Source organism: Trachemys scripta, chromosome 9 (assembly GCF_013100865.1).
Source record: "Trachemys scripta elegans isolate TJP31775 chromosome 9, CAS_Tse_1.0, whole genome shotgun sequence".
Lineage (NCBI taxonomy): Eukaryota > Metazoa > Chordata > Testudines > Emydidae > Trachemys > Trachemys scripta.
The window spans coordinates 55,403,659-55,429,863 of record NC_048306.1 but is presented as its reverse complement, the minus strand read 5'-3'; the positions used below and the strand labels follow the sequence as shown (position 1 = coordinate 55,429,863).

Sequence of the window (26,205 nt, the reverse complement as noted above, 5' to 3'; positions counted from 1 at the left end):
TAACAACTGCTATCTTTGTCTTAGATAAGTGAATGTGAACAAATGTATTTGATTATCCATTTTTGGGCTCAATATTTCCAGTTGCTGAGTACTCCGGCCCTCATCAAGCAAAGCACATAAGCATGAGTTAAGGATTAATCATATGGTTAAGTTCTTTTCTGTATAAGGGCTACAGTACCTAATTCCTTGCATGATCAGGACATACGTCATTCATAAAACAGTTAAAAAAAAAATCTTGAATGTTAAGTCTATTTTACCTGAATTGTCTGTGGCATCCTCCATTGTAGGATGCTTTCCTGTATATTGTACAGTTGCTGCAGGATCAATGTCCTCAAACGTAGTTTTTCACAGGCAGCTATGACTGAGGACTGGGAAAGCTCCAAACGAGCCCTCTTGCCCAGCTGCAAAGAACACCTCTTGCATATTCTTAATTTCAGTTAAGACTTTTCATTGTTTTATAATAACAACCTGAAGTGTAACATCTGTGATAACCCTATTCAAATTGGCCGCTCCAATATGTACTATATGATTAGATTAATTATACTATTAACTATAGAACTTTGTCAGCGTGTTTGGTTCTTTCTTACATTGATGAGACTAATATACTGTGGCGTCAAGCGAAAGCAGACTCCATAAGCAGAAGCAGGGTCCATAATCTGCTTCTGTCTCCAAATACTTGATTCTGGTCTACAAGTCCTATAGTGCTGCAGACATCATTCTTTCCTACTTCGTTTTCAGTTATATTGAACTTCCCACGTAGGTCAGAGATGTCCTTTTTTATAAACAGTAATGTGGACTGAATATCAGTTCTATTCCCTTGAGTTCTGTGAGAATCTCTGGCATGTCAACTTTTATAGCAAGAAGGATCTTTTCTCTCTCTGTTTAGGTGGTGTTTCCTTCAAGAAGCTGAGAGAAATCCTCCTGAGTACAATTGGCTTTATGGAATAGTTGTGATGGCTTGGATTTTTTTTTTGGGGTGGTCGTTAAATTCTTCCCAAATGATTTTTAGGTTTAGATGGTGTATTTGGAACGAGAATGATTCTGCATCTGCCCAACTGGAGTTGAGATATAAGGCATCCCCAGCAAGAATGCCCTAATGGTTATCTGTTAGTTATATTTATAACCTTACATACTTGGCCATTTTGTTTTGGTCCTTATGAATTACCTTTTTGACTGTTCTTTAACCCTTACATTCTATTTCTTTCATTACTCTTTTTATTTCTTTCATTTTAAAATAGATAGCCCTTTTATTTTCATCTCCCCCTTTAGCTACAGTTCAGGTGGCCCACCCCTTTGTGGAGCCCACTAACCTCCCCTTCCTCTCGTTCAGGCCTGCCACCTCTACACTTTGGTCTGCATGTGATATAATTACCTCCACTCCAGAAAACTATTTTTAAAACAACTGCCAATAAGAGAGAGAGAGATTCCAACATATTCTGTTCTGAAATATTGTATACTTGAAATACTTGGTAGATAGCAAATTTGATAAAACAGCACCTTTTTTTTTTTTGTAATCATCATGGCTGCTTCCCCAATAAGGGTAAAAAAATTTCCCACAGCTCATTCTAATTTATTGGTATTTATAAAGCATTAATCCATATAATATCTCATGTCTGTATATGGATTAAAAAGAAATTGAGAGATACCTGGTAGGGACAGCTGGGTCATTGTCCTACTCTGCTTATAATGAATATTACCTCCATCATGGACTGAATGGTTTCTTTAATTTGAGGTTGGGGTGTACCCATCTCAGCAGGGTGACAGATAATGGTTCAGCCTTGGAGGTTGAAAGAACCAGGGAGTTTCAAAGCAGACTTGAAGTTTCTGTGTTGATGGTTTGCCTGCTTAGTACCATGGCGCAAACACCAATAAAAATCCTTAAATCTTTTTTATAAAAGATACACAGAAGGGAAAAAACAGCTAAAGCATTTGAAATATAAAATATTAAATTAGGCTTTCATTGTACCATCCCATGTTCCCTTTCCCTTTAGCTGCAGAGTTTTTAGAATAAAAAACCCTATGTTTAACAGTCTCTTGGATGGTATTAAAGATAACTGTCCTTTTTGATGAAAAGACAAGAAGTTAGTTGAGATGGGCTGGAGCTGTCATTGTTAAAAGTCCTATCCCATTTCCGAAGAAGACAAAACAAGCACACGCAAAAGGGGAGAGAAAAGAATAGCAAAGATAGAAAATACAGCTTCTGTCTCTGATGTTGATTTTCACTTGCAGCCTCACTGGTGGGGGAAAAACAAACAAAAACAGATGAAGCACATGGTCTGATCAACCACGCTGAGACCTGGCAAACTTTACCAGCAATGAAGTGTTTAGAATATTGCTTTTAGTTGCCTTTTTGGTCATGACTCATACCAGTGTTACAGAATATGCAGTCTTGAATGGCCGAGTCAGACTCTCATTAGACAAAAGGAAAAAGGAGAGGGATATAAGAGAAGAAATAAGTGGGGAAGGAAAAGAACACACAAAGGTGTTTCAAGGTCACTCACCCTCTCATCCCTGGTGGTATTCAGGATTTAGCCAAAGCTGGTGGAGGTGGCAGTGTCATCTGTCTCCATCTCTCTGGTCAGGGCATCTTTCAGGATTTTGATGACGGAGGTCTGGATTCCCAGGAGACTGTGGGTGTGACAGCCGTTAAGATGAAGCTTGCTCCTTCCTCTTCTCTTGCCTTTCCCTCAGTCAGCATAGTGTTGGCCTCCATCTGTTCATCCATATTTCCCCCCCCCTTTTTTTTTTTAAAAGGGAGTGGTAGGCAGAATAGTCCATCCTCTCATTATTTTGTCCTCCAATAAGACCACTTTCCAGCACACCAATTTTGGTTAATAAATTTTTGTTCTCACACTGTTCTTGTTTACCAGATATAATCTTTACGCAGTCCTTGAATTATATCTGTAGGCCTTTTTGTTTGTACTAATACAGTCTCTCTCTCTCTCTCCCCCCCCCCCCTTTTTGGAACTTTTCCCATCATTGTTTATTATTATAGGCTATTTTGACACTTTATGAACATTCACACACTTTTTATAGTTGAGCTCACAATTAGGGTAAATTTGTAGACCCAATTATCACAGCAGATGGGACCTGTAGAACCAGCCAAGACCAGTAGGTGGTGCTGCAACATGGGTGTTTCCATCCACAACTTCCCTGACTACAGTGAAGATCCTTGGTCCTCTCTTATGTGACCTGTTTGCATGCAGTACTGTGGCCTGCCCCTGCATCAGTTCCTTTGGTCTCTCTGCAGGCAGTGAATCATAGGACTGGGTCAAACCTGGTGGCTTTGCAGCCTTAAGCTTCTCTCCCCACCTTGGAGTCATCCAGCACCTCCAGTTCTCAAGTTCATCTCAGGAATGGAGATCTGAGCAGGGATCTCTGGTTGAAAAAAAACTAGATTGATTCCTCTCCATTGCTTCCAGACTTTCAGGCTCCTCTTCAGAAAAGGAGCCTGAACACTCATAGAAGTATCTGGACCAAAAAAGAGAGTCAAGCAACCAGATAGATCTTTGTAGATCATATTTTGGAAACAGATGGAGTAGACTAAGTCAAGACATTAAGATTGACAGCTACTTACGGAGCTTTGAAATAATGGAAGAAAAGAGATGGAGTAATTGAGGAGTGGAGTAGAGTGACACTCTCTCTTTAGGATGACAAAAACAGCATACTTAAATACAGGAGGAGGGGTGAAACTGATAAGTTGGTGGGTTTGAGGATGACAAGTTTAGAGACATCAGAGTTGAACACAAGGATAAAAGAGAACAAAATGAGAGTGTGGGTATGGTGGAGAAAGTAAAGAGACCCATAAATATTGTGGTATTATAAGGAGCTAGTAAATTATCACTAGACTGATGGGGATGAAGGGAAAATTGTGTTTAACAAGGTTCAAGTCAAAGAGGATTATTTTTTTCTTTTTCTCTAGTGATGCTATTGCTGAGATTAGAGCCGTTTGTATTGAGGAAATTGGAGTGTGGATGAAAATGTACAGTGATGCCTTCCTGAATGATAGTTATTTAAAATATGTCGGTTGGACACTACATGACAGGGTAAGTAGTATTTTCCAGAGTACGACACCAGGAAAAATGCACGTTTCCTTTTTCTGTTCAATATATCACATTTTGATTATTTTTTCTCTCTCTCTCATTTATTTCTTGACTGATATATTTCAGTAGTCATCATCTTTGTTTGTGTAGCTTAAAACCATCAGTATTAGATGTCCAGATCTAGGCTGGTGATCCAATTGATTGCTTCAAGTGACCTGGAGTGGATGTCAGAGAAACTACTAAAATATGATTGTTTGGGACATTGGTTGACATGATGTCGCCTAGTTTGAAGTTCATTTCCATACTCACAAATAGGTTTGGATCTAAGTTTCCATTTATGGAGGAGGTTAGGTGCTTCTGCCATGTGATGTGTAGGTTTACAGTGGACCTTATTTGCCATGGAAGTGAAAAGCCACTGGGTTCTTCAATTGAATCCTTGATGAGGTGTTTGTTCTCGATGTTGCCGTCTTCCTCCTTGCTTGCCACTGATTTTTGTGGTGGGGGGAACCCTGAGTCTTTGAGCTCTTGCACTGCAAGCCAAAAAGGTTTTCTGGATTTAAGTCAGAGTTTTCAGATATTATTTAGGTCTTCCTGTATTGAGAGATCCTTGTTCCCTCAAATATGATGGGGCTCCTGAAGGATTCCTGTGTTGCAACAAATTTGAGGTGAATGGATGTACACCAGTACAGGAAGCTATGGTTGTGGCTTTGATTTTTACTGTGCCTGTAATGATATGCATGACTGTGTTAAGTTGAGAGTTGACAAGTGATGTGAGGGAGCTATGTGCCCAGATGGGTGAGCAGTATTCTGCAGTATAGTAGACAAGGGCCACGTTAGAGGTCTGTAGAGATTTTTTGCATCAGCTCCACAGGTTGTTCCCGCCCATTTTTGGATGAGATTTACATGCATCTTTATTTTGTCATGGATATTTTTCAGGTACTAGTGATTTTTGTGAGGTTTTGGTCTATGGTTACACCAAAATATTTTGGGATAGGATCGTATCTTATCTGCTGGCCACAAAAGTCCAAGTGCGATTCTGGTCTAACTGTTTGATTGTTTAGATTAAATGCTGATACAAATATCTTAGTAGGGTTTGGTTTTAGTCAGAGCAATGTCATCAGAGGAGACAAATTTCGGTGATGATGTTTGAGGAAGGTTGCTGGTATAGATATTAAACAGAATTGGTGATAGGACTGATCCCTGTGGTAGACCATCATTGACGGTGCATGGCCTGCTGACCTGGTCACCAAGGAAAACATGAAATCTATGATTGGTCAGCACTTCTCAGAAGAATTTTATCATTGCATTGCATGGAATAATTTTGCTGGCTTTTAGAAAGAGGCAATAAATATCCCTCATACCATGTTGTATGCCTCATATAAGTCTAAGAAAGCTGCCTCAGTTGTGAGTTTTCACTGGAATTCCACCTTTATGTGGTGTTAAGGCTTGTTTGGTTGGTAGCATTGATTTTACAGGCGGTATGATCCTTGCCAGTAATATTCTCTCTCTAAGCTTGTATGACAAACAGAGGAATGAGAGAGGCTGGTACTATGAAGGATTACTAGTTAGCTTCACACCGGATTCTCAGGACAAACCCCGAGGAATGGATATTGGAGAATGGTCTTGCCAGCCATCTTTTGTACTTAGCTCTGAGGTTGTTAACAAATTCTGGCAAAACACCATCAGGTCCTGCAGCTTTCCAGCTTTTATAAGTGAAAGGGTCTTATTGACCTCCTCAACAGTGAAGGGCAGTGATAGCAAGGAGGAGGCAAGTGGTAAGATGACTATTCGTCAGCATATTCTGCGCACATTGCGCTCAATAAACTTGTCCTGTGGTGCTTTTTATGTGCATAAGAAGTATTGCTGCAGTCACATCAGCTGAGACTTGAGTGTTTCGATGTTTCACTGGCTTTGCAGGCCCATGCTGGTGTAATAATATCCAAGCTTAGCAACTGGAGTGAGTAAAGTACAGAGCTTCAACCATCTCAATCCATCCTTGTCAGTGCACTAACTTCAGTGACTATAGTAAGGATGTTGAGTATTTACATCTGATGACACTTGGCACTCCTTTCTGTTTCTTTCCACAAGAAGGTATATCCTTCTTTTTTCTTGTACCTATTTAGATGATCTGGGTGAAACAATCAAAATTTTCAGGTGGTGTTGGAATCACATAGATGGTAGATTCAGTTGTCACAGAGAATCCTGGACAGTTTGGCTTTTGCAGTTTCCGTTGTGATTTAGGCAATGACATGATTACTGGGAGTCCAGTCCCAATATGGATTATCACCAGTTGATGCTGACTGCATGGAAAGTTGCCAAGAATATTTTTCTGACGGATTCTGAACTAGTCTTTGATGAGGAAACCTAGATCTAGGTTGTAGTGAGTTTCAACGGGAAGAATGAAAAGTGCCCCTCCCTTCTCACATTTATCTCCAGACGACTTCTCCTTGTCCAGATCTGTTCTGCCCTCAACAATCTTCTAGTCATTGAACTTTTTGAAACTTTGCACTTTTAGAGAGAGGTAAGGGATTGACTCTGTGTACACACATTTGCAGAGGGATAATAGGGTTGAGGTCTGTTTTTTCTCACCTCTATATATTATATATTGAAAACATTTTTTCTGTTAACAAGAAAGTTATCTCGGGAGACACAAATCCACAGTTTGAAAACTGCAAAACTAAGTATCTCTGATGCTATCTTCTAGACTGACCATTGAGTAGATAGAAAGATTAACCTAAATAATCTATACAGAAGCCCCTGGAACCCCATAAAATTGGGTCTGTAGCAACGCAAAGACTCGCCGGCACGGCGCCTCCTGCTGGTTGTCCTGGGAATTAGCTCTCCAGCTCCGGAGCGCCCTCTGCTGGCCGATGTCCGGCTTGCCTCAAGCCCCAGTTTACCTTGGGTGCTGCCCCCTGGCAGTACCCCCACTCTCAGGATCTCCCCACCCAGGGGAACTCCCTACCCCCACCTCGCCTCAGTGGCTACTGCCAGTCACCATCTAGCCCCCCTCACTGGGGTAGACTGCAGTCTATACCACTCATCATCAGCAAGGCGGGTTTGGACCTGCTGCCTTTGCCTACCCTGGGCTGCACCTCTGCAACGCTGGTACCCTTCCTGGCCTTTCCCAAGGCCTGCAGCCTGGGGGTTTTCCAGTCTGGAGCTCCCCAGCTCCTCTGGCCTTTCCCCAGCCCTGCTCCACTCTAGGTACCCTGCTGAGCTCCCAAGCAGTCAGGCCTGTCTCTCTCCACAGCTAGAGAGAGACTGCCTGAGCTCCTGGCCCACAGCCTTTTATAGGGCCAGCTGTGGCCTGATTGGGGCGTGGCCCCAGCTGTGGCTGTTTCCCCAATCAGCCTAGGTTTTTGCCTCGCAGCCCCAGCCCTCTCCCAGGGCTGGCTGTAACCCTTTCAGGGCCGGAGCTGGTGACCACCCAGCTACAGGGTCCCTAATCCATGAACTATTGGAACTCATTTACAAACTTTTCTTAAACATTACATGAATATGTTGTCTAAAACCAAGTCTGCAAGACACAGGTCTCCAGGAGATCCCTCCCAGTCTTCAGCCTCCTCAGTTTTGATGCATTTGTCAGGAGCACAGAACCAATTTCATTGTATTCTTTACCTTCCTTTAGGGCCACCAGGCCCACTACCAAACAGCTTGAAAGCAGATCGTGCAGAATGGCTACTGCATCCTTTTCAACTCTAGGCTGCCTCTAAATCCTGCTTCCACATCTCTTCAGGGATCCTTTTGATGAGATATTACTTCTAGGTGAATTCTCTTCTACAGAGGGATTCATAGAAGAGGTTCAGAGTCAGTACCAAAGGAAAAGCTTCTACAGCAGGCACTTCCTCATCCGAAAGAATCTCTCCCTCATATTATCTTGTGGAAACTGAAAAGTTTCATCAAAAGATAAATTCTGCCTGCTGTCTTTGGGAAACATCACCCCCATCCTCCCACCCTGTGACTGTCTCAGTTCTTTCACCCTAAAGGACATGCATTTTCATGTACTAATACAGCCATTTAGTGTGAGCAACAGACACTTTCAATACAAGGTCCTTCCATTTGGACTGTCAACAGCACACACAGTTTTCACCAAGTGCTTGGCAATGATGGCTGTCCACTTAAGATGAAAAATCAATTTCTACCCTTACTCAGACAACTGGATGACAAGAACTAGATCCAATAACCTACTCAGGTTATCAATTCAAACAGCCTGCAGTATCTTCAGATCAGCTGGGAAAACTTTTCCCTGGTCTCCACAAAGCAGATATCCTTTCTAGATGCAGTTCTGGATTCCATACAAGTCAAAGGAGAGGTCTGCAGCAATCTCGCCAAAAATCAAAATGTCATCTCTTAGGCTTGTCTCAGGAGGAGACCTCTCCAAGATTTGATGGTCCAGAATTGCAATAACCTACCTTATGCTTTCTATACCTTGAAAGATCCTGAGTCAGATCAATTGGTGGAACTGCATAGAAATCACATTAAAAGAGATTATTTAATCTTTCAAGCTTCCTGTGCAATAGTAATCACAGAAACATCCAACCTAGAGTGCACCCTACCAAAGACTGACAATACCAGGCTCTCATGAGTAAAAGTATGCAAAAGCTCACCAAAAGGAAAGAGGTTACTTAATAGTAACTGTAGTTCTTCAAGGGTTGCTTCTGTATAATTCCACTTCCTGCCCATCCCCCCCTCTTCCATCTTGGATTTATGGAGTTCAGGAGAAAAGAACTGAGGTGGTTAGGATTCTGACCACATTTATATAGTCTCAGTCTCTGAATGTTCATCCAGGTGCTAGTTTGAGCAGCCCTTGAGGTGCAGCAATGAGCACAACATAGGCAGACACAAGAAACAAGCCCTGTCTTTTTTATGAGGTTTCAGTGACTTGTATTATTTTCCTGGGGTACCCTATGCCTTAAAATTGCAAAAAGGGAACAAAGAGGACCCAGGGAATTAGAGACCAGTCAGCATAACTTTGATACCTGGAAAGATATGGGAACAAATTATTAAACAATCAGTTTGTAAATATCTGGAGAATAACAGGGTTATAAGAAATATCCATCATTGGTTTGTCAAGAAGAAATCATGCCAGACCAACAGAATTTCCTTCTTTGGGTCACTGGCCTAGTGGATTGGGGAGAGGAGGAGGAAGCTGTAGATGTGATATATCTTGATTTTTAGTAAGGCTTTTGGGAGAGTCCCATGTGGCATTCTCATAAGCAAACTAGGGAAATGTGGTCTAGACAGAATTACTAAAAGGTGGGAGCACAATTGGTTGAAAGGCATAACTATTGATAACTAAGAGTAGTTATCAATAGTTCACTGTCAAACCGGGAGGGTGTATCTAGTGGGGCCGCCTGGGGCAGTTCTGGGTCTGGTATTATTTAATATTTTCATTAATGACCTGGATAATGGAGTGGAGAGTGTGCTTATAATTTATAGATAAAACCAAAATGGGCGGGATTACAAGCACTTTGGAGGATAGGATTAGAATTCAAAATTACTTGACAAATCGGAGTATTGATCTGAATTAAACAAGATGAAATTTAATGAAGACAAGTGCACAAACACGAAATGGGGAATAACTGGCTAGGTGGTAGTACTTCTGAAAAGGATCTGGGGGTTCTAGTGGATCACATCGAATGAGTCACCAGTGTGATGTAGCTGCGAAAAAGGCTAATATCATTCTGGGGTGTATTAACAGGAGTGTTGTGTGTAAGACATGGGAGGTAATTGTCCCGCTCTGCTCAGTACTGGTGAGGCCTCAGCTGGAGTACTATGTCCAATTCTGGACACCCCACTTTAGGAAAGATAAGGAAAAATTGGAGCGAGTCTAGAGGAGAGCAACACAGGTGATAAAAGGTTTAGAAAACCAGGAAAGGTTAAAAAGCTGGGCACATTTAGTCTTGAGAAAAGAAGAATGAGGGAGAACATGATGGTAGTCATTTAACATGTTATAAAGAGGACAGTGATCAATTGTCCCCCATGTCCACTAAAGGTAGAACAAGAAGTAATGGGCTTAATATACAGCAAGGGAAATTCAGGTTAGAAAGTTTATCCTAATATCTAACTTAAAGGGTAGTTAAGATCCGGAATAGGTTTTCAAAGGGAGGTTGTGGAATCCCCATCATTGGAGCTTTTTAAAAATAGGTTGGAGAAATACGTTAGTTATGGTCTAAGTTTACTTGGTCCTGCCACAGCTCAGGGGACTGGACTTGACTTCTGGAGGTCCCCTCTAGCCCTACGTTTCTATGATTCTTTGATTCTATGATATTTTTACTTAGATACACTGCTTTGACACTGTATTGTGAATTTTTAAGCAGTAAATTCCCAATTATAACCTTTTCATTGCCTACACATGGTATTTTTCACCATGGACTCTTAGAGCTTATAAATCTGTGCGGATAACTTTTTTGTGAGAACGTGATGCATTTGATTAACTGTAGTTTGTTTCCTGATGATTGATAGGTTCACTAGATTGGCACTTATCTACCCACCATCTCCTCAGAGTTAGAGATGATGGGTTTTTCTTTTTTATATTTCTTAGCTTTGTGCATCATACAGTGTGTGAAAAGGCATTGAGAAAAGATAGGTACTTGTGGAAAGTTTGCACAAGCTGACCAGTGCCCCCTTGCTAATGGCTGTTCTCCAAGATCACAACATAGAGCAAAGTCAAATCCAGCCTTTCATATTGTAAAGATAAAAAATTCACTAGGGAGGTCAATCTTTTGCATATTCAATGTACATCTTCAGAAGACACTGTTAGAGATGGAAAGAAGGAGCAGGAGGACCCAGAGGCGGATTGAGTAAACGGACTTCTTTATTGCGGTAATTGTTCATCTCGGCCCAATTGTCAAGTAAGCCCCGAATTAATCACATCCCACTCTTTTATCTAAGTTAATATGTAAATACCCACATTTATTACAACACCCCAAAACTCTTATTTAATAATATGAATGCCCATATAATGAATATTAATAGCTATATACTGAATATAATTTTACCCGCCCCTGTTTACTGTTTGCAGCATTAAGCACATTATACAGACATTTTTACCTTGAAGATACGTTTCTTTGCAGTAATTGTAGCCACAGATTCCCTTAACCAGCAATTCGCAGGAGAGGGAGGAAGGGCCCATGACCCGGAGCTCGTCTATGTAACTGGGAGAGGAAGGGGGGGGGGTGGAGGATAACACTTCTTCACATAAAGGGTATCCTTCAGACCACTATATTCCTTATGCAGCTGCAATGCTTATCTATTCTTAACAAGCAGAAGGGAAGGGAAAAGGATGGCAATTTTATCTATCAAGCGAAGAAATAGTGCTTGCCTGTGCCTTACTCCCTAGTACCATGATAGCTGTTACCCAGGTCTTTACTTAATCCTTACATAACCCAACAGACACGAGTTTCAAATAATTTATATTTTTTTCCCTGGTTTTCATTTTTATTTTTTTGTTTGTTTGTTTTCAACATCAACTGAAAGAACCTTTAGAAGCCAGCTTTGGACTCAGTCCTGTCTCCATGAACTTCAGTGGTGCAGGTTGGGTCTTTTCTGTATACAGAAGCAGAAGTAGTATAACACTTGTTTTTGTAGAACATTCCCTATTATTTTTGTACATTTTAATTTAACTGTTAGATTGTTTAATGAGGTTGTTTTTGGTAACTTATTTACATAGAATTTTAAATGTACAACAAAACTAGAGATTACTAGATGGATGCTACTTAATCTTCATGTGCATTTCATTAGGATATTTTGGCTAATCTTAATGTGTTTTTCTTTAGCAAGGTGAAGTGAGGTTGAAGTGTTTGAAAGCTCTGCAGAGTCTGTACACCAACAGGGAGTTGTTCCCTAAACTGGAACTATTTACTAACAGATTCAAGGTAAGAGTGAAAAGAGGAAATGTGATTTTTTGAAAAGACTGTAAAACGGTAGAATTGTCTCTCATCTATCTAGTTGTTTCACATCTCTTAAATCATGTGCATTAAATTATGTGAAGGAGACTCACCTGCTTCTGCCACTGATTAAGAACTTTTCATGGGTACTATCCAGCGACAGTGGTGAAACTATCATGTTTGCTGTTTTCAGTAGGAAAAGGACTCTTGGTCTTTTAAATTAAAGAAATGTGACTCACTTCAGAAGCAGAAGTATTTATTTATGAGGGTGATACCAGCACATTTATTTATCAAATATCCATCACTAGATCTGGGCATGATTCTTACTTTCCCACTGTCCACTTGTCCTCTCACATTACCGAATAATCCTATGATTTTTATATTTTAATCTCAGTGAATTTTAGGGCTCATGAAGGTTTTCCCATGTACTTATAATATTTACTTTCATATATAAAATTTGTGTGTGTGTGTGTATGTATGTGTGTGTGTATATTTATATATAAACAAAATATTTACTTTCTAATATATAATATAATATAATATATAATAATATGGATTGGGATGCTGTAAAGATAACTCTTTAATGACAGCGTGTGATTGCATGAATGACCAACTGACCGACCTCAGGGCACACCCCAGTGATGCGATATCTACATCATAAAACTCATTATAATTGAAATTAACATGCAGTATGCTAATCACTAACGTAAAATGTTCATCCAAGGGTACTTCTCTGGAATGATTCCATATGATTCTTTGAAAGGACAACCAAATAGGTTGTTTCTGACTGGGTGATGGAATTGCTGGGATTTACCATGTACCTTATTTAGTTATTATAAAAAGAGTGTCTGTCTGTAGGCAGATGGGCTAATTTAATAAAATGTCATGTAAAAATAATTTAAATGAAAAATAACTTTTCTGTAGTGCCCTCCAGAAAACAATTCAAGGCAGAGCCACACTATAACCAGCACAAGATGGCATATTAGATGGCAGCTGGGGAGAGGAGTGGGAAAGGATTAGAGCACATCAGGCGACATAGGCCTAAGCCTGTATGTGCCTGCAGTGTTAAGACCCTTTGGAATAATCTGGCTAAAGTGATAGCCATTAACACATTTTTAATTCTTTAGGTACAAAGTCCTTCTGGAACCCCCAAAGCATTAATAAATTAACTATGGGAACATCACACACACACTCACTCACTCACACTCTCTCTCTCTCTTCCTGCCCTTCTCCCCCCCCCCCCCCCCCCCCGAACTGCTAGCAATTGATAGCCTGCTTGGCGGCTGCCACACAGGCAACTTAGGGGAGCGGGGAGCTGAGGGGGGCTGCCGGTCCATCCTGGTTCCAAGCCCCCACCAGCTAGCTCCAATGGGCTGCTCTTTCTGCAAGCAGTGGACACAGCAGGCAGCTGCCAAACGTTATAAGGGAACATTGCACAACTTTGAATGAGCATATTCTCTAATTGATCAGCAACATAACAACGTTAACCGGGACGACTTTAAGTGAGGAGTTACTGTACTTGATATTAGACCTCTTTGAACAAACCTGAACAACACATTCAGGAAATTCTGCTCCAGGGCAGATTGCAGTCCGGGCTCCATAACAGCTGCTTTTCTTCTTCCTTGGTCAAGTCATCTGCTGTATGCATTCCATTCAGTCCCCGTAATTCCAAGTAATCTGAACATAGACAAGGCAACCATGAACCTCATAGCACCTGCCTGACCAAGGCATCATGGACCTGTATTAGCTCTCAATTCAACCACCCATAGCTTGATCACTGGTGAAGTGATCTTGTCTCAAAACCAAGGGCAAATCCCTGCACCCCAACCTGCAAACTTTGCATCTCACTGCTTGGATAACCTCTGCCTAAGTAACACAGGGGGAAAAGTCTGTTTTTAGGATGTCCAGGCTATTTTGGGAAACAGCAGAAAGAACTCCATGAGCCACCTATTCAACGAAATGGAAAATATTTTAGTCTGTGCTGAATCACATCAGTTATCAGCTGGTTGCACACAGATCAGACAAATATTGGGCTACCTATGACAGTTGAAATCTTCTGGTTTCTCAGTTAGTTCAGTAAGAGTCCATTTAGAAGCCATTTTTGCTTACATCCACCTGTCAATGGATTTTCAATCTCTTTACATCCTTTGATAACTAGATTTCTAAAGGGATTTATACATGTTTATCCTCCTGTGTCCAATGCAGTGCCCTCATGGGATCTGAATTGAGTATTGTCATGCTTAATGAGTTTCCCTTTTGAAGCTTTGTCAACAGCATTCTTACTGTTGCTATCAATTAAAAGAGTGTTTCTGGTAGCAGTTACTTCTGTGAGGAGGGTATCAAAGCCTCAAGCACTACTAGTTGACCCTCCTTTCACACTATTCAACAGGGACAAGGTCTTTCTCAGGCTACACCCTAAGTTTATGCCTAAGGTTGTTTCTGCATTCCATCTCAATTGGACCATATACCTTCTGGTGTTTCCAAAGCTTCAGTGTAGTAAGGATGAGATAAAGCTTCATGTGTTGGATATTCGGAGGGCTCTGTCCTTTTATCTAGACCATACAAAATCTTTCAGATCTTCTCCTAGACTTTTTGTAGCCTATGCTGAAAGGTTTAAAGGACAACCTGTTACAGATCAGTGTATAGCCCACAGGATTTCTGACTGTATCAAGCTCTGCTGTGATCTAGCTAAGATCTTTACTCCTCAAAGGATAACAGTCCATTACACTAGGGTGATTCCCCTTCGTCAACCTTTTTGAGCAACATACCTATAATGGAAATTTGTAAAACAGCAATGTGGTTATCTTCATGTAACTGTCTCCAGACACTATACAATTATTCAACCTTCCGAAGCTAATGCGAGCTTCAGCAAGTCAGTCTTGCAGACTCTCTTCAGGTAATTTGAAGTCCCACTACTTATAAGAAAATTGCTGTTGAATCACCTACAGTGGAATGTATGTGTGTACAGTCACTCGAAGAATTAAAAAGTGGTTACTTACCAGGGTACAATCCAGACCAGTCAGGGGCTGTCTCACCCCTCCCCTGCAACCTTGAGTACCTTATAATGGCTTCCTGAAGTAGCTCCCAGTGTGGCCACTCACAGACAGCCTTCCAGCATGCAAGCCACACCCTGAGTGTCTGTGTGTAACTGCACACCGGGATTACACTCTGGCTCTCACCTGCCTTAGTTATACTGCAGGATGACACCTACGCATCCCCAGTTTCAGATTTCCCCCCAGAAATGTATGTCGTGTACTGGCCAGTCCTCTCATGGACAGTACAATATTTTTATGCCATTATTCATTCAAGGGAATAATATGCCATTTTATTATCTTAAATAGTTATTCAGACACTTCAGTTGAAGCAAAATGGATTAGATAAAACAGCAAAACAAGTTTTATTAACTACAAAGCGATTTTAAATGGGCACATGTAATGAGGCATACAAGTTATAAATGGTTATAAAAAATAATAAAACATTTACTTATGCCTAATTTAACAAACTATATTAGATTAAAACAGTTTCTCACCATATGTTTCAGTAGATTACTGACCACACTTTCTGGTCAGGATTTCTCCTCCTCCAATGACTGCTTCCTTTGTCTCTTCAGATGCAGTGCATGTGATGGGCAGGGAGAGAAAGAAGGGTCCCTTAGGTCCCTTTTTATAGTTTCAGTCCCCTTCTTGAAAAACATTTGCGGTTGAGACCCAGTCTATGTGGAAGGATATTCCCTGCTGGTTTTCTTCACCTGTTTGAGTTTCCTTTGTCTTCCCTTCCTACTTGATGATACTGTTTAAATGCAAATTAAGCAGAGCACACATTCCTTTGTTTAGGACAGACATGTTTGCTAACCTCTGTTTGGGCAGGGAACATGTGTTAATAACACCATGCAGGGGAATCTTATAACTTCACATACAATTTTGTCATACATATTTTACCACAACAATATTGACCAGTAAATTGTGGTAAGCTTTTGTGGGTGAATGCCCACTTCATCAGACACAAGTAATGGAAATTTCCAGAGGCAGGTATAAATCAGTATGGAGATAACGAGGTTAGTTCAATCAGGGAGGGTGAGGTGCTCTGCTAGCAGTTGAGGTGTGAACACCAGGGGAGGAGAAACTGCTTCTGTAGTTGGATAGCCATTCACAGTCTTTGTTTAATCCTGATCCGATGGCGTCAAATTTGCAAATGAACGGGAGCTCAGCAGTTTCTCTTTGGAGTCTGGTCCTGAAGTTTTTTTTGCTGTAAGATGGCTATCTTTACATCTGTTATTGTGTGGCCAGAGAGGTTGAAGTGTTCTCCTACAGGTTTTTGTATATTGCCATTCCTGATATCTGACTTGTGTCCATTTATCCTCTTGCGTAGTGACTGTCCATTTTGGCCAATGTTATCTCCATACTGATTTATACCTGCCTCTGGAAATTTCCATTACTTGCGTCTGATGAAGTGGGCATTCACCCACAAAAGCTTATGCTCCAATACTTCTGTTAGTCTTAAAGGTGCCACAGGACCCTCTGTTGCTTTTTACAGATTCAGACTAACACGGCTACCCCTCTGTTACTTCAGGAACAGATGAATTCTAATGGTGTCTTCCTGTTTTGTGGGACTAGGGAAGCTGCTTGGTTTATCAGTCCAAAAATTATTTGGAAACAGCCTACATCTCCTGGTGCTAAACCTGCTTTGCTTCAAATTGGTACACTTGGTCAAAAGTTCTCAGGAAAATGTATTTCTGTCCCAAATTGAACTCTCTTGCTTCCCCCTGCTCCAAGAAAACACATCTGCACGTGAAATCTGTATTCCTACAAGCAAAATAGAGAAAACATGAGGGGTTACATGAAAAATAATGTCTCTAATTGCCATTCAGTTTTCCTTGGCTGCTTATTATTCATATGTTTCCATGTCAGCTTTTTGCTAGCTCTAGCGGTTCAGTAGGAGTTCTGCTTGTCCATCCCTCATAGCAGGAGAAATCTCTCCAGAGATACTGTGACTGTCAAGAGTTTAAATGACATGGCCTAGGGTGCTCTGTGTTTGGCCGCTAGTACTCTTGTCACCTTTCTGTTAGCTTGAAGGGCCTCTCTGATTTGACCATTGAGGTGAAAGTGGGGGAGATGATATCGCTGAGAATGATGGCTCTTCCTGTTCAGAGTTTCTGCCTGAAGAGGTGGTAGATACTAGTCCAGTGCTTAGTCAAAGAAGACCAAGTGTCATTCATCAAAGAAGAACCACTTGTTTTCCATCAGGAAATCGCCTATTAAGTACAAACACAAAATGAGGCACTGTGGGGATTGTGGGAATTATTTCTTTTGCAAGCCAGATCAGAAGTTCAAGTGTAAAATTTCCAAAAGTTCCTAAGTGACACAGAGACAAGGTGGGTGAGATCATTTTTTTTTTAATTGGACCAACTTCTGTTGGTGAGAAAGACAAGTTTTTGAGCCACACAGAGCTCTTCTTCAGGTCTGGGAAAATTACTCTGAGCATCACAGCTAAATGCAAGGTGGAACAGACTATTTAGCATAAGTAGTTAGCACATATTGTAAGGGACCATACAAGGTAGAGTGGCCCATTAACACCTCTGGAGTCATAGGACAAATTGTAGTAATAAGCCATAAATCCAGTGTGTCTGTTCAGTCCATGATTTTTAATGTCTAGCAAAGTTATGAATTTAAGCTCTGAGGCTTATCTTTTGGAAGTGTTGTGCAGGTTTCCTTTGAGTATGAGGACTGATAGGTCAGATATAGAGTGATGGCTTTGTGATAGGATGTTTTTGTTCATCATTTTTCTTTCTGAGTTCATTTGAGAGCGTAGTGATTGTCTGGTTTCACCCACATAGTTGTTGGAGCATTTAGTACACTGGACGAGGTGTATCACATGTTGTGATAGGTTTGGGTAGGATCCATGGATCTTGAAAGGTGTGTTGTGGGGATCATCATTGCAATGGAGATATGTCTGTAGGCTTTGTGTCCTGGTCTGTGGGGAGCTTAGTCCCAATGACTTAGGCTATATCTACACTACAGACATTATAGCAGCATAGCTGTGACACTGTAAGGTCTCCTGTTTAGCCATTCTATGCCGGCAGGAGAGAGCTCTCCTGACGGCATAATTAAACCACCTCTATCGAGAAGTGGTAGCTATGTTAGCAGGAGAGTATCTCCTGCCAACTTAGCACTGTCCCCATCAGTGCTTTTGTCGGTGAAACTTTTGCCTGTTAGAGGGGTGTTTTTTCACACCCCTGACTGACAAAAGAGCTAGTGTAGACATAGCCTTAGTGTCCCACCAGAGCACTGACAGCTGAAAGGGTAATCGTGTCAAAGGAAAAGAAAGTTGCACATCAACACTATCAACTTTGAGGTATTAGTCTCTCTGGTCCAGGTGATGTTTCGGGAAAGATGCAAGGTAAAGTACAAACTTGTCAGATAGGGCAGCACAGCCTTGTCATTCTATATCAGTAGTCAAGAAGGAACTGGAGTCAGCCTCTCCATTCCATAAGGCAGATTTGTTGTTGCTGAAAAGTCTCCTCCATGTGCCTGTCCAGCTGAGCTGCCAGGCAGAGTAGACTTAAAAAAGGCAGGCGTGTTACCAGATCAGAGAAAACTAGGAAGAGCCATCATGGACCTCCTCATGCCCCAGATGTGCCCAATTTTGCAGCAACATCAGAAACCTTAGCTTTGAATGTGTCAGTTCCTTGTGCTTGTGTAAAGTTCCAGACTTTTCCTTCAGCAACTTCTGTTTGGAAAGTGCTAAGAAATGTAGCTTGGCACAAGACTGATAATACTTATAGCTCCTGTGTGCCCCAGAAGGTCTGTATTAGGGAATTTAGTAGAATCATTTTCTGTGCTAAAATGTCCTTCAGCAAGGACCCAAGCACGACCTAAACCATCGCACTTCAAATTGCTCAGCTTGTTTTATAACAGAGCACTTCAGAAAGAGCTAGGTGTTTCTGATAAGATAGCTGAAACTATCTTATACTGTAGGAAAAAGAGCAACTTCTTCACTAACTATACAGTGTAGCCAAACTTTTCTGTATGATGCAAGGCTAGGAAGTTTTCATTATAAGACAGGGAAGATCCTTTCCATTCTAGACTTTCTTCAAAAACATTCTGATAGAAGTTTGCACCTAGCCATTTACTGGTTCAGACCTCTGTCATCAACACTCTTTGGGAAGGCCAGTCAACAGAGGAATAGTTGTGTCTGATGTTAGTTTCCCATTTCTTAAAGGGAGTCAATCACCTTTCTTTAGCTCCCCCGACAGTGGCCCCTGATATTGTGGCATTTAAAAATTGCTATTAGAGGTTATGTGAACTTTCATTTGATCCTTTGAGGACAGTAGATCTGAATTTCCTTTGCCCTGAGATTAATTTCTTAATCTGGGCCAGGACTAAGAGGAAACTGGCAGCACTGAGGTCTCTCACCTTACATCTAACCACTAAGGACAAGATGGTTTGTCATATCTATCCCAGTTTCCTACCAAAGATGTCACTCCACTTTTCACTTAATATAAAATATTTCTTTTCCAAGCTTATGCCATTAACATAGTTCACAGAAAAGAATCTCATACTCACACTGGACTTCCAATTTGAAAGTTCTGTGAATTTGGAAAGGAAATCTCCTTTCTGGAAAATCATTCCACTGTTTTCTTCTCTTCGCAGGCACCAAACAATCTTTAGGAGCATCTAGATATAGCAAAGATACCTTTTCCCATTAGGATCAAGGATCACTCCTCTGAAGTGTGATCAGCAAGAGGCAATGCTTCCAATTACAAACTTTTTAAGGCAGCCACTTGAAACTCCTTAAATATTATTACTAAACACAACACGTTAAATGTGCAGATGTCAGTTTATACTTTTGGGTACTTAGAGCCATTGTCCCTTGGAATTCTGGAAGAGCACGAAGACCAAGAATTGCTTTGGTCAATTTATGGCCATTCTTAATTTCACCCCTTACTCCCTCTTTCATTCCTTTTAGTTAGCTCTCTTCTGTTCTTTCTCAACCCAGGTATTTTAACAGTAACATTTCACAAAACCCAAGGTCTGTGCTAGAGTAGGCCAGCTCTCAGAAAACAAATTTTATTTCAATTTTCCCAGTTTGTTTTGTGTTGCTTGAACAATATATCAAGACCCAAAAGAAACTGTGTTCCAGGGATCAATAGACATCTCTGCAGACAAGGAGGATATTTGTTTCAATTTGAAAGAAATCAAATTGGGAAAGGAAAGGAAGGAAGCAGTAGAGGAACTCCTCGAAAGCGTGAAAATCCTGCCATTGAATTGGCCATTGGTCTGCTGGCATTCATAGAGAGCAGAGATGGATTACTGTTTTGTGGGGCCCTGGGCCAGAGCAAGTGGGGACCCCACCCTACCCCTTCAGCCTGCAGTCCTCCCTCCCCTGTGCTCCTGCTGGGGAAGATGGTCAAGGCATGAGGGCTTGCCCCCACCCTCCTGGCACTTCTGCCAGGGAGCGGGGTCGTGGCGCAGGGGCTTCCGCCTCATGAGCACCAGGCAGGCGGAGTGGGGCAAGCCCCCGCGCCCCAACTTCACACCCCAGCAGGTGCGCCAAGTGGTGTGTGGGGGTGCCCATTTTTCGGGGGTCCCCAGTTGGCCAGGGCTACTGGGCATGGGCCCCGTTGGTCCAGTGGCTAATCTGCCACTGACGGGGAGAGAGAAGGAAAATCCATAGTTGTACCACTAAATTCCTTGAATTTCTTATGGAAGGCATGTGGGATAATTATTAAGGCCAGATGGTGGCTTTAAGTCATGGGCATGCAAAGGGCCATGCTGCAGCAGCTGCTTCAGGTGAGATTCTCTGCACAATGCTCTTTCACATGCATACACCCTGCCCAAAATGCACTACTGAAGCTCTATTGGTCATTGTGAAGGAGACAAATTGGGGCCACAGCCCTGCCCTCATCCAGACCAACCCCATCCCCTTTCAACAGACTGGTACTGAGGAGACACTAGCTCAGAGTAGTGCCTCAAAGTTCCCCAGCCTGAGTTTGCCTGACATCTGCATGGGATGGCAAGAGGGGAAAGTTCCTTGACACATGTTTGCATTCCTGTTGCATGTACAGTGTTAGAATCAGGACATACAGAACCTGGCATATCTACCCCATGAAAGCACATTGTACTAGATGAACTTAGCATGTTTGAAAGAAGTCAAATGGTTATCATGTTTCTGTGGAAAAGTGTGTCCATCAAAGACTGTTTATTTTGTAACTTAAATATTCATTTTCTGAAAACGTTGTGTGTTTTGTCATTCTAATACAACTACTTTTCAGGATCGCATTGTATCAATGACACTTGATAAGGAATATGATGTCGCTGTGGAAGCCATTCGATTAGTCACTCTAATACTTCAGTGAGTATTTTTCAAAGCTAGCATAATTCACTATGAGAAGCATTTTTGTCAGCAATATGCATCCAGGTTTAGGTTTCTCATGCATATTATGAAGGACCTGTAGCACTGAAGGCGGATTCAATGTCTAATGATTTCACTGAGCAATTTTTGGAGATGTTGGAATGGGATAAATGGCTGCATAAACATACTCTGGTGAAATTCAGAAATTTACTAACTCCTTGTTGCCAGTAGTTTCAGTGTATCCACTCGTACAAATAAATGCCAGACTGGAAAAATAGACTGACAGTACAAACAGATCATTTTAACTATGTTATATTGTTCTCTGTTTTTTTTTTCTTTTAAATGCAAAAAGCTACTTGCGTGCGAAGTACAACTGAGAATTTAACTACACTAAAGTCAGGAAATGTTCCGGTAACCTTAACGTTGCAACTTTAATTCTGTTCTAGTTTCAAGTCAAAGATACAAAAACACAATTGGAAATTTGCAAATTTAAGAATATATTTCAGAATACAAAATGCTGCATCTGTATATGTGCATACACGAATGAAGAAAAACTGCAGTGTCGTATTATGTTCAGAACTACCGGAAGGAATTTTGTTTAAATTGATAAAAAAACAACAACACACTGAAGCATAAAATGGAAGATACGTTTTTGTTAAATACACACTGAAAATCCCTAATTAAAAAAAAAAAATTCAGTATGTAATATTGTTTGTGTATTCAGGTCTGGCAGAACCTAAAGTTCTCATCCGTGGAAGTGCCCAATATTGAATTGGGACCAAAACTTGTTATAATTCAAGAAAAATGACTTTTCAAAATATTATGTTTGTGTGCTGTCACTGTAATATCTGAAAAAATAAAGATCATGATTGACATAAAACAAAATTATGGCCCATTATCTAAATTTTTTGAAAACTCAATAAAAAAAATTAATTCCCAAAAATTGTGATGACAATTCTGGGCACAACTCTACAGTTAAGGTTGAAGCAAGGATTAATCATCTCTGTTAAATGTTAATGATACAGTGAATCCTTTCCAGATTTATAGTACTCAAAGAATAAGTATGGAATGAATTTTCAAAGAAATCTGATAATTAGTTTGTTAAAATACCTCAACATGTTTAGATTTCTTAACTTTAACCTTAACTCTGAAGTAAAGATACTTCATGTTAAATTCCCTGGTTTGTATCTAGGGAAGGAAATATTGGTTGAAAACAGGGATAGGGATGATTAAGGCACTGTGAGGTGGGCCATGGTCTTGACCAGGGGTCTCAAACTCAAATGACCACGAGGACCGTATGAGGACTAGTACATTGGCCTGAGGGCCCCATTAACTGACACCTCCCACCCACCGCCCTCGGCCCGGCCCCCACTCCTCCCCTTCCATGAGGCCCCACCCCTGCCCCGCCTCTTCCCACCCCTTCCCTGAAATCCCCACCCCAACTCTGCCCCCTCTTGCCCCCAGGGGGTGCAGGAGGGGTGTGGGGTGTAGCGGGGGCTCAGGGCAGGGAGTTGGGGTGTGGGGTGCAGGAGGGGTGAGGGGTGCAGCAGGGTTGCAGGGTGTGGCGGGGGCTCAGGACAGGGGGTTGGGGTGCAAGAGGAGTGCAGGGTGCGGTGGGGGGTCAGGGTGCAGGAGGGGTGCAGGGTACGGCAGGGGGTCGGGGCGCAGGAGGGCTGCGGCATGGGGCTCAAGGCAGTGGGTTGGGATGCAGGAGGGGTACGGGGTGAGGCAGGGGGTCAGGGCAGCGGTTCGGGGTGCAGGGTGTGGTGGGGGTTTGGCTGCAGGAGGGGTTCAGGGGGGAGGGGGGCGGCGGGGGGTCGGCTGCAAGACAGGTTGGGGGGGCAGGATCTGGCCCAGCGCGTACCGGGGGCAGGGCAGGCTCCCTGCCTGTCTGCCCTGCCCCCACGCTGCTCCGGTAAGAGGCTGGAACGTGGGGAAGGTGGGGGCGGAGGGGCTATGTGTTTCTGTTGCTTCAGGCGCCGCCCCCAGCAGCTCCCATTGGCCACGGTTCCCCGTTCCCGGCCAATTGGAGCTGCTGGGGGTGCTGACTGAAGCAACAGCAACACACAGCCCCTCTGCCCCCCTTCTCTTCCCGGAGTGGTGCCGGGCAGGGCAGGCAGGCAGGGAGCCTGCCCTGCCCCTGGTGCACATCCGGCCGGAGCCGCTCTAGGTAAACACTGGGGGAGGGCGGGGGGGCTGCGAGGGGCTTGCGGGACACAGAAAATAACCCCGCGGGTCGCATGCGGCCCCCGGGCCGCGTGTTTGAGACCCCTGGTCTTGACTGTATGGTAACAGCAGAGATCAAGCAGGTTTTTGCTGCTAGGAGGAATGTTTCATGAGGCTTGTCCTTTGGGTCATGATCCAAAGCCCAGTGAATTAAGTAGGAATTTTTCTACTTAAGATTTGGATCAGGTCCTTGATGAAGAATCCAAGTAGGTTTCTAGAGCTAAGAGATGAGGTTCAAAACTTGCAGCATGAGTGGGGATAATGTAGGAGACTGGTAATAAGTGTCTAGTAAGACAAACAGGATGGAGCTCGGTTGTTCTCAGTGGTGGCAGATGACAGAACAAGGAGTAATGGTCTCAAGTTGCACTAGGGGAGGTTTTAGTTGGATATTAGGAAAAACTTTTTCACTAGGAGGATGGTGAAGCACTGGAATGGGTTACCTAGGGAGATGGTGGAATCTCCTTCCTTAAAGGTTTTTAAAGTCAGGCTTGACAAAGCCCTGGCTGGAATGATTTAGTTAGGAATTGGTCCTGCTTTGAGCAGGGGGTTGGACTAGATGACCTCCTGAGATCCCTTCCAACCCTGATATTCTATGATTCTATGATTTTCACTGGAGGATTACATTAAGGCTTCCATATCTGTTTGTGGGTGGAGCATAGAAACGGGGTTACTGTTGTTGATTTGCATCAGGGTTTGAGGATAGCCCAGAAACCTGGGAGAAGTGCTGCTTGACTCTCTAGGGCTGGGAAATAGATAGCAGTCAATATAAATTAAAAGTTATGATTTGCAGAAAATACATAGGCGAAGTGAAAGAGATGAGGGAAAAATCCCTGGCTGGCAGACTAAGGACAATAAGGAGTTTTAAAAATATATCAGGAAAAAGGGAAATAATAGCAATGGTGTAGGTCCATTATTAGATGGAGAGGGTAGCATTGTTAATGATGCAGAAAAGGCAGAATGTTGAATAAATATTTGTGTTTTCTATTTGGAAAGTAGCAGGATGATGTACCCATATCTAGGGGTGGCATAGCTTGACTTTTTACTTTTTTCTAGTTTTGATAAGTTTTATCAATTTTTATTTTTAAGATTTTTTTTCTATTTTTAAGTATTTTTATTTTTAGAGTTGTGGGGGGTGGGATTGGGATTAGGGTGTCACTGCCAGTGGGGCAGCAGGGAGTTCCCGGTGCATCTGAGGGGCATGACACTAGGGCTCAAGGGTAAGGGAGGCTGTAGTCCTGGCTCAGAGGAGCGGAGGCCCCTGGTCAGGATTGTAAAGAGGAGGACAAGCCCCTGGTCACAGGGAGGCTGCCCAGCTGCTGAACATTTTTGGCTCAGGGACCGTTCCCATGCTTTTGGCTGGTGAGTGAGGGAGCAGGACCATGACACCAGAGTTGCAGAAGGCTTACTACATGACCAGTGCCACCTGATCCCTGGAGGTGCAAGATGCAGGGAAGGCTGCAGGGTCAGAGCAGAGACCCCTCCAGCCAGGGCTGCAAAGAGAAAGACAAGTCCCTGACCATGGAGACGGGCACGGAGTCATTCAGCAGTGGGTCAGCCACCTCTGCAGCCAGGGACAACGATGACTCCTCTTCCTCGCAGTCCTGGCCAGGATTTCCTTGTCTGCTGAGCCAGGATGTGCACAGTGCCCCACTCACTGACCAGCCCAAAATACAAGAGCTATTCCCAGGCAGAAACTGTTCAGCAGTGGCATGGCCAGCTGATGAGTGAAAGCAGGGCTACAGAGAGCTCCCTGTCCTACCCCAGGAGCCATTAAGTAGTGGGGTGTCCTTCCCCCTGACCAGTGGTTCATCTTGCTTCCCTCCTTTCAGTCTTGGTCAGAGGTATCTGCTCTGCCATACCAGGTCTGCAGTCTCTCCCTGCACCTTGTGCCCGCAGGGATCAGGTGTCACCTGCCCTGCAGCCATGTAGGGAGCCCTCTGCAACCCTGCTGTCATAACCCCGCTCACTCATTCTCATGACAGCTTCTGTCTGATGAGTGAACAAGCAGGCCATGACATCAGAGTTGCAGAAAGCTCCCTGCATGGCCAGTGACGCACAATCTCTGCAGGCACACGGATTGTTACTGTTCGATATTTTTTTCGTTGATCTCATTGTGTCAGCTGAAATTGACCTTTACCAACAGATATCTATTAAAATTGAAATCTGCCAAGCCTATCCATATCATATGAGGATGGTGAAATACTTTCCAATGCATTAGTAACTAAGGAAGATATTAGACAACAGCTACTAGGGATAAATGTTTTTTATCTTTCTGCCTGGATAACTTGCACCTAAGAATCCTAAAAGAGTTGGCTGAGAGATCGTGAATGTTAATTTTTAATTAATCTTGGAATACTGGGGAAATTTCAGAAGATTGGAAGTGAACTGGCATTGTGCAAGTATTCAAAAAGGACAGGTGGGATGACCCAGCTAACTATAGACCAGGGAATATGACATGAGTCCTGGACAAAATAATGGAAAAACTGATACAGGATTCAACTGATAAAAAAATTAAAGGCTAGCATATAATTAATGCCAGTCAAGATGGTTTTATGGAAAATATGTCTTGTCAAACATACCTAATTTCATTCTTTGATGAGATTGCACGTTTGGTTGCTGAAGTTAATTGTGTAAATGCATTTGACTTATTACCACACGACATTCTAATTAAAAATTAGTACTATGCAGTATCA

At 42.4% G+C, this 26,205-nt stretch overlaps 1 protein-coding gene across 5 annotated transcripts in view; it reads left to right on the top strand.

Annotated features, from left to right (window-relative positions):
- Nucleotides 1–26,205, top strand: part of STAG1 (stromal antigen 1) — a 384,051-nt gene that overhangs the window by 184,582 nt on the left and 173,264 nt on the right. For all 5 annotated transcript variants that reach the window (XM_034781835.1, XM_034781837.1, XM_034781839.1 and 2 more), the window contains 3 exons: nucleotides 3,923–4,046; nucleotides 11,825–11,923; nucleotides 21,207–21,286. In XM_034781835.1, the coding sequence (XP_034637726.1) occupies nucleotides 3,923–4,046; nucleotides 11,825–11,923; nucleotides 21,207–21,286 (303 nt within the window). The remainder of the gene's footprint in view (nucleotides 1–3,922; nucleotides 4,047–11,824; nucleotides 11,924–21,206; nucleotides 21,287–26,205) is intronic.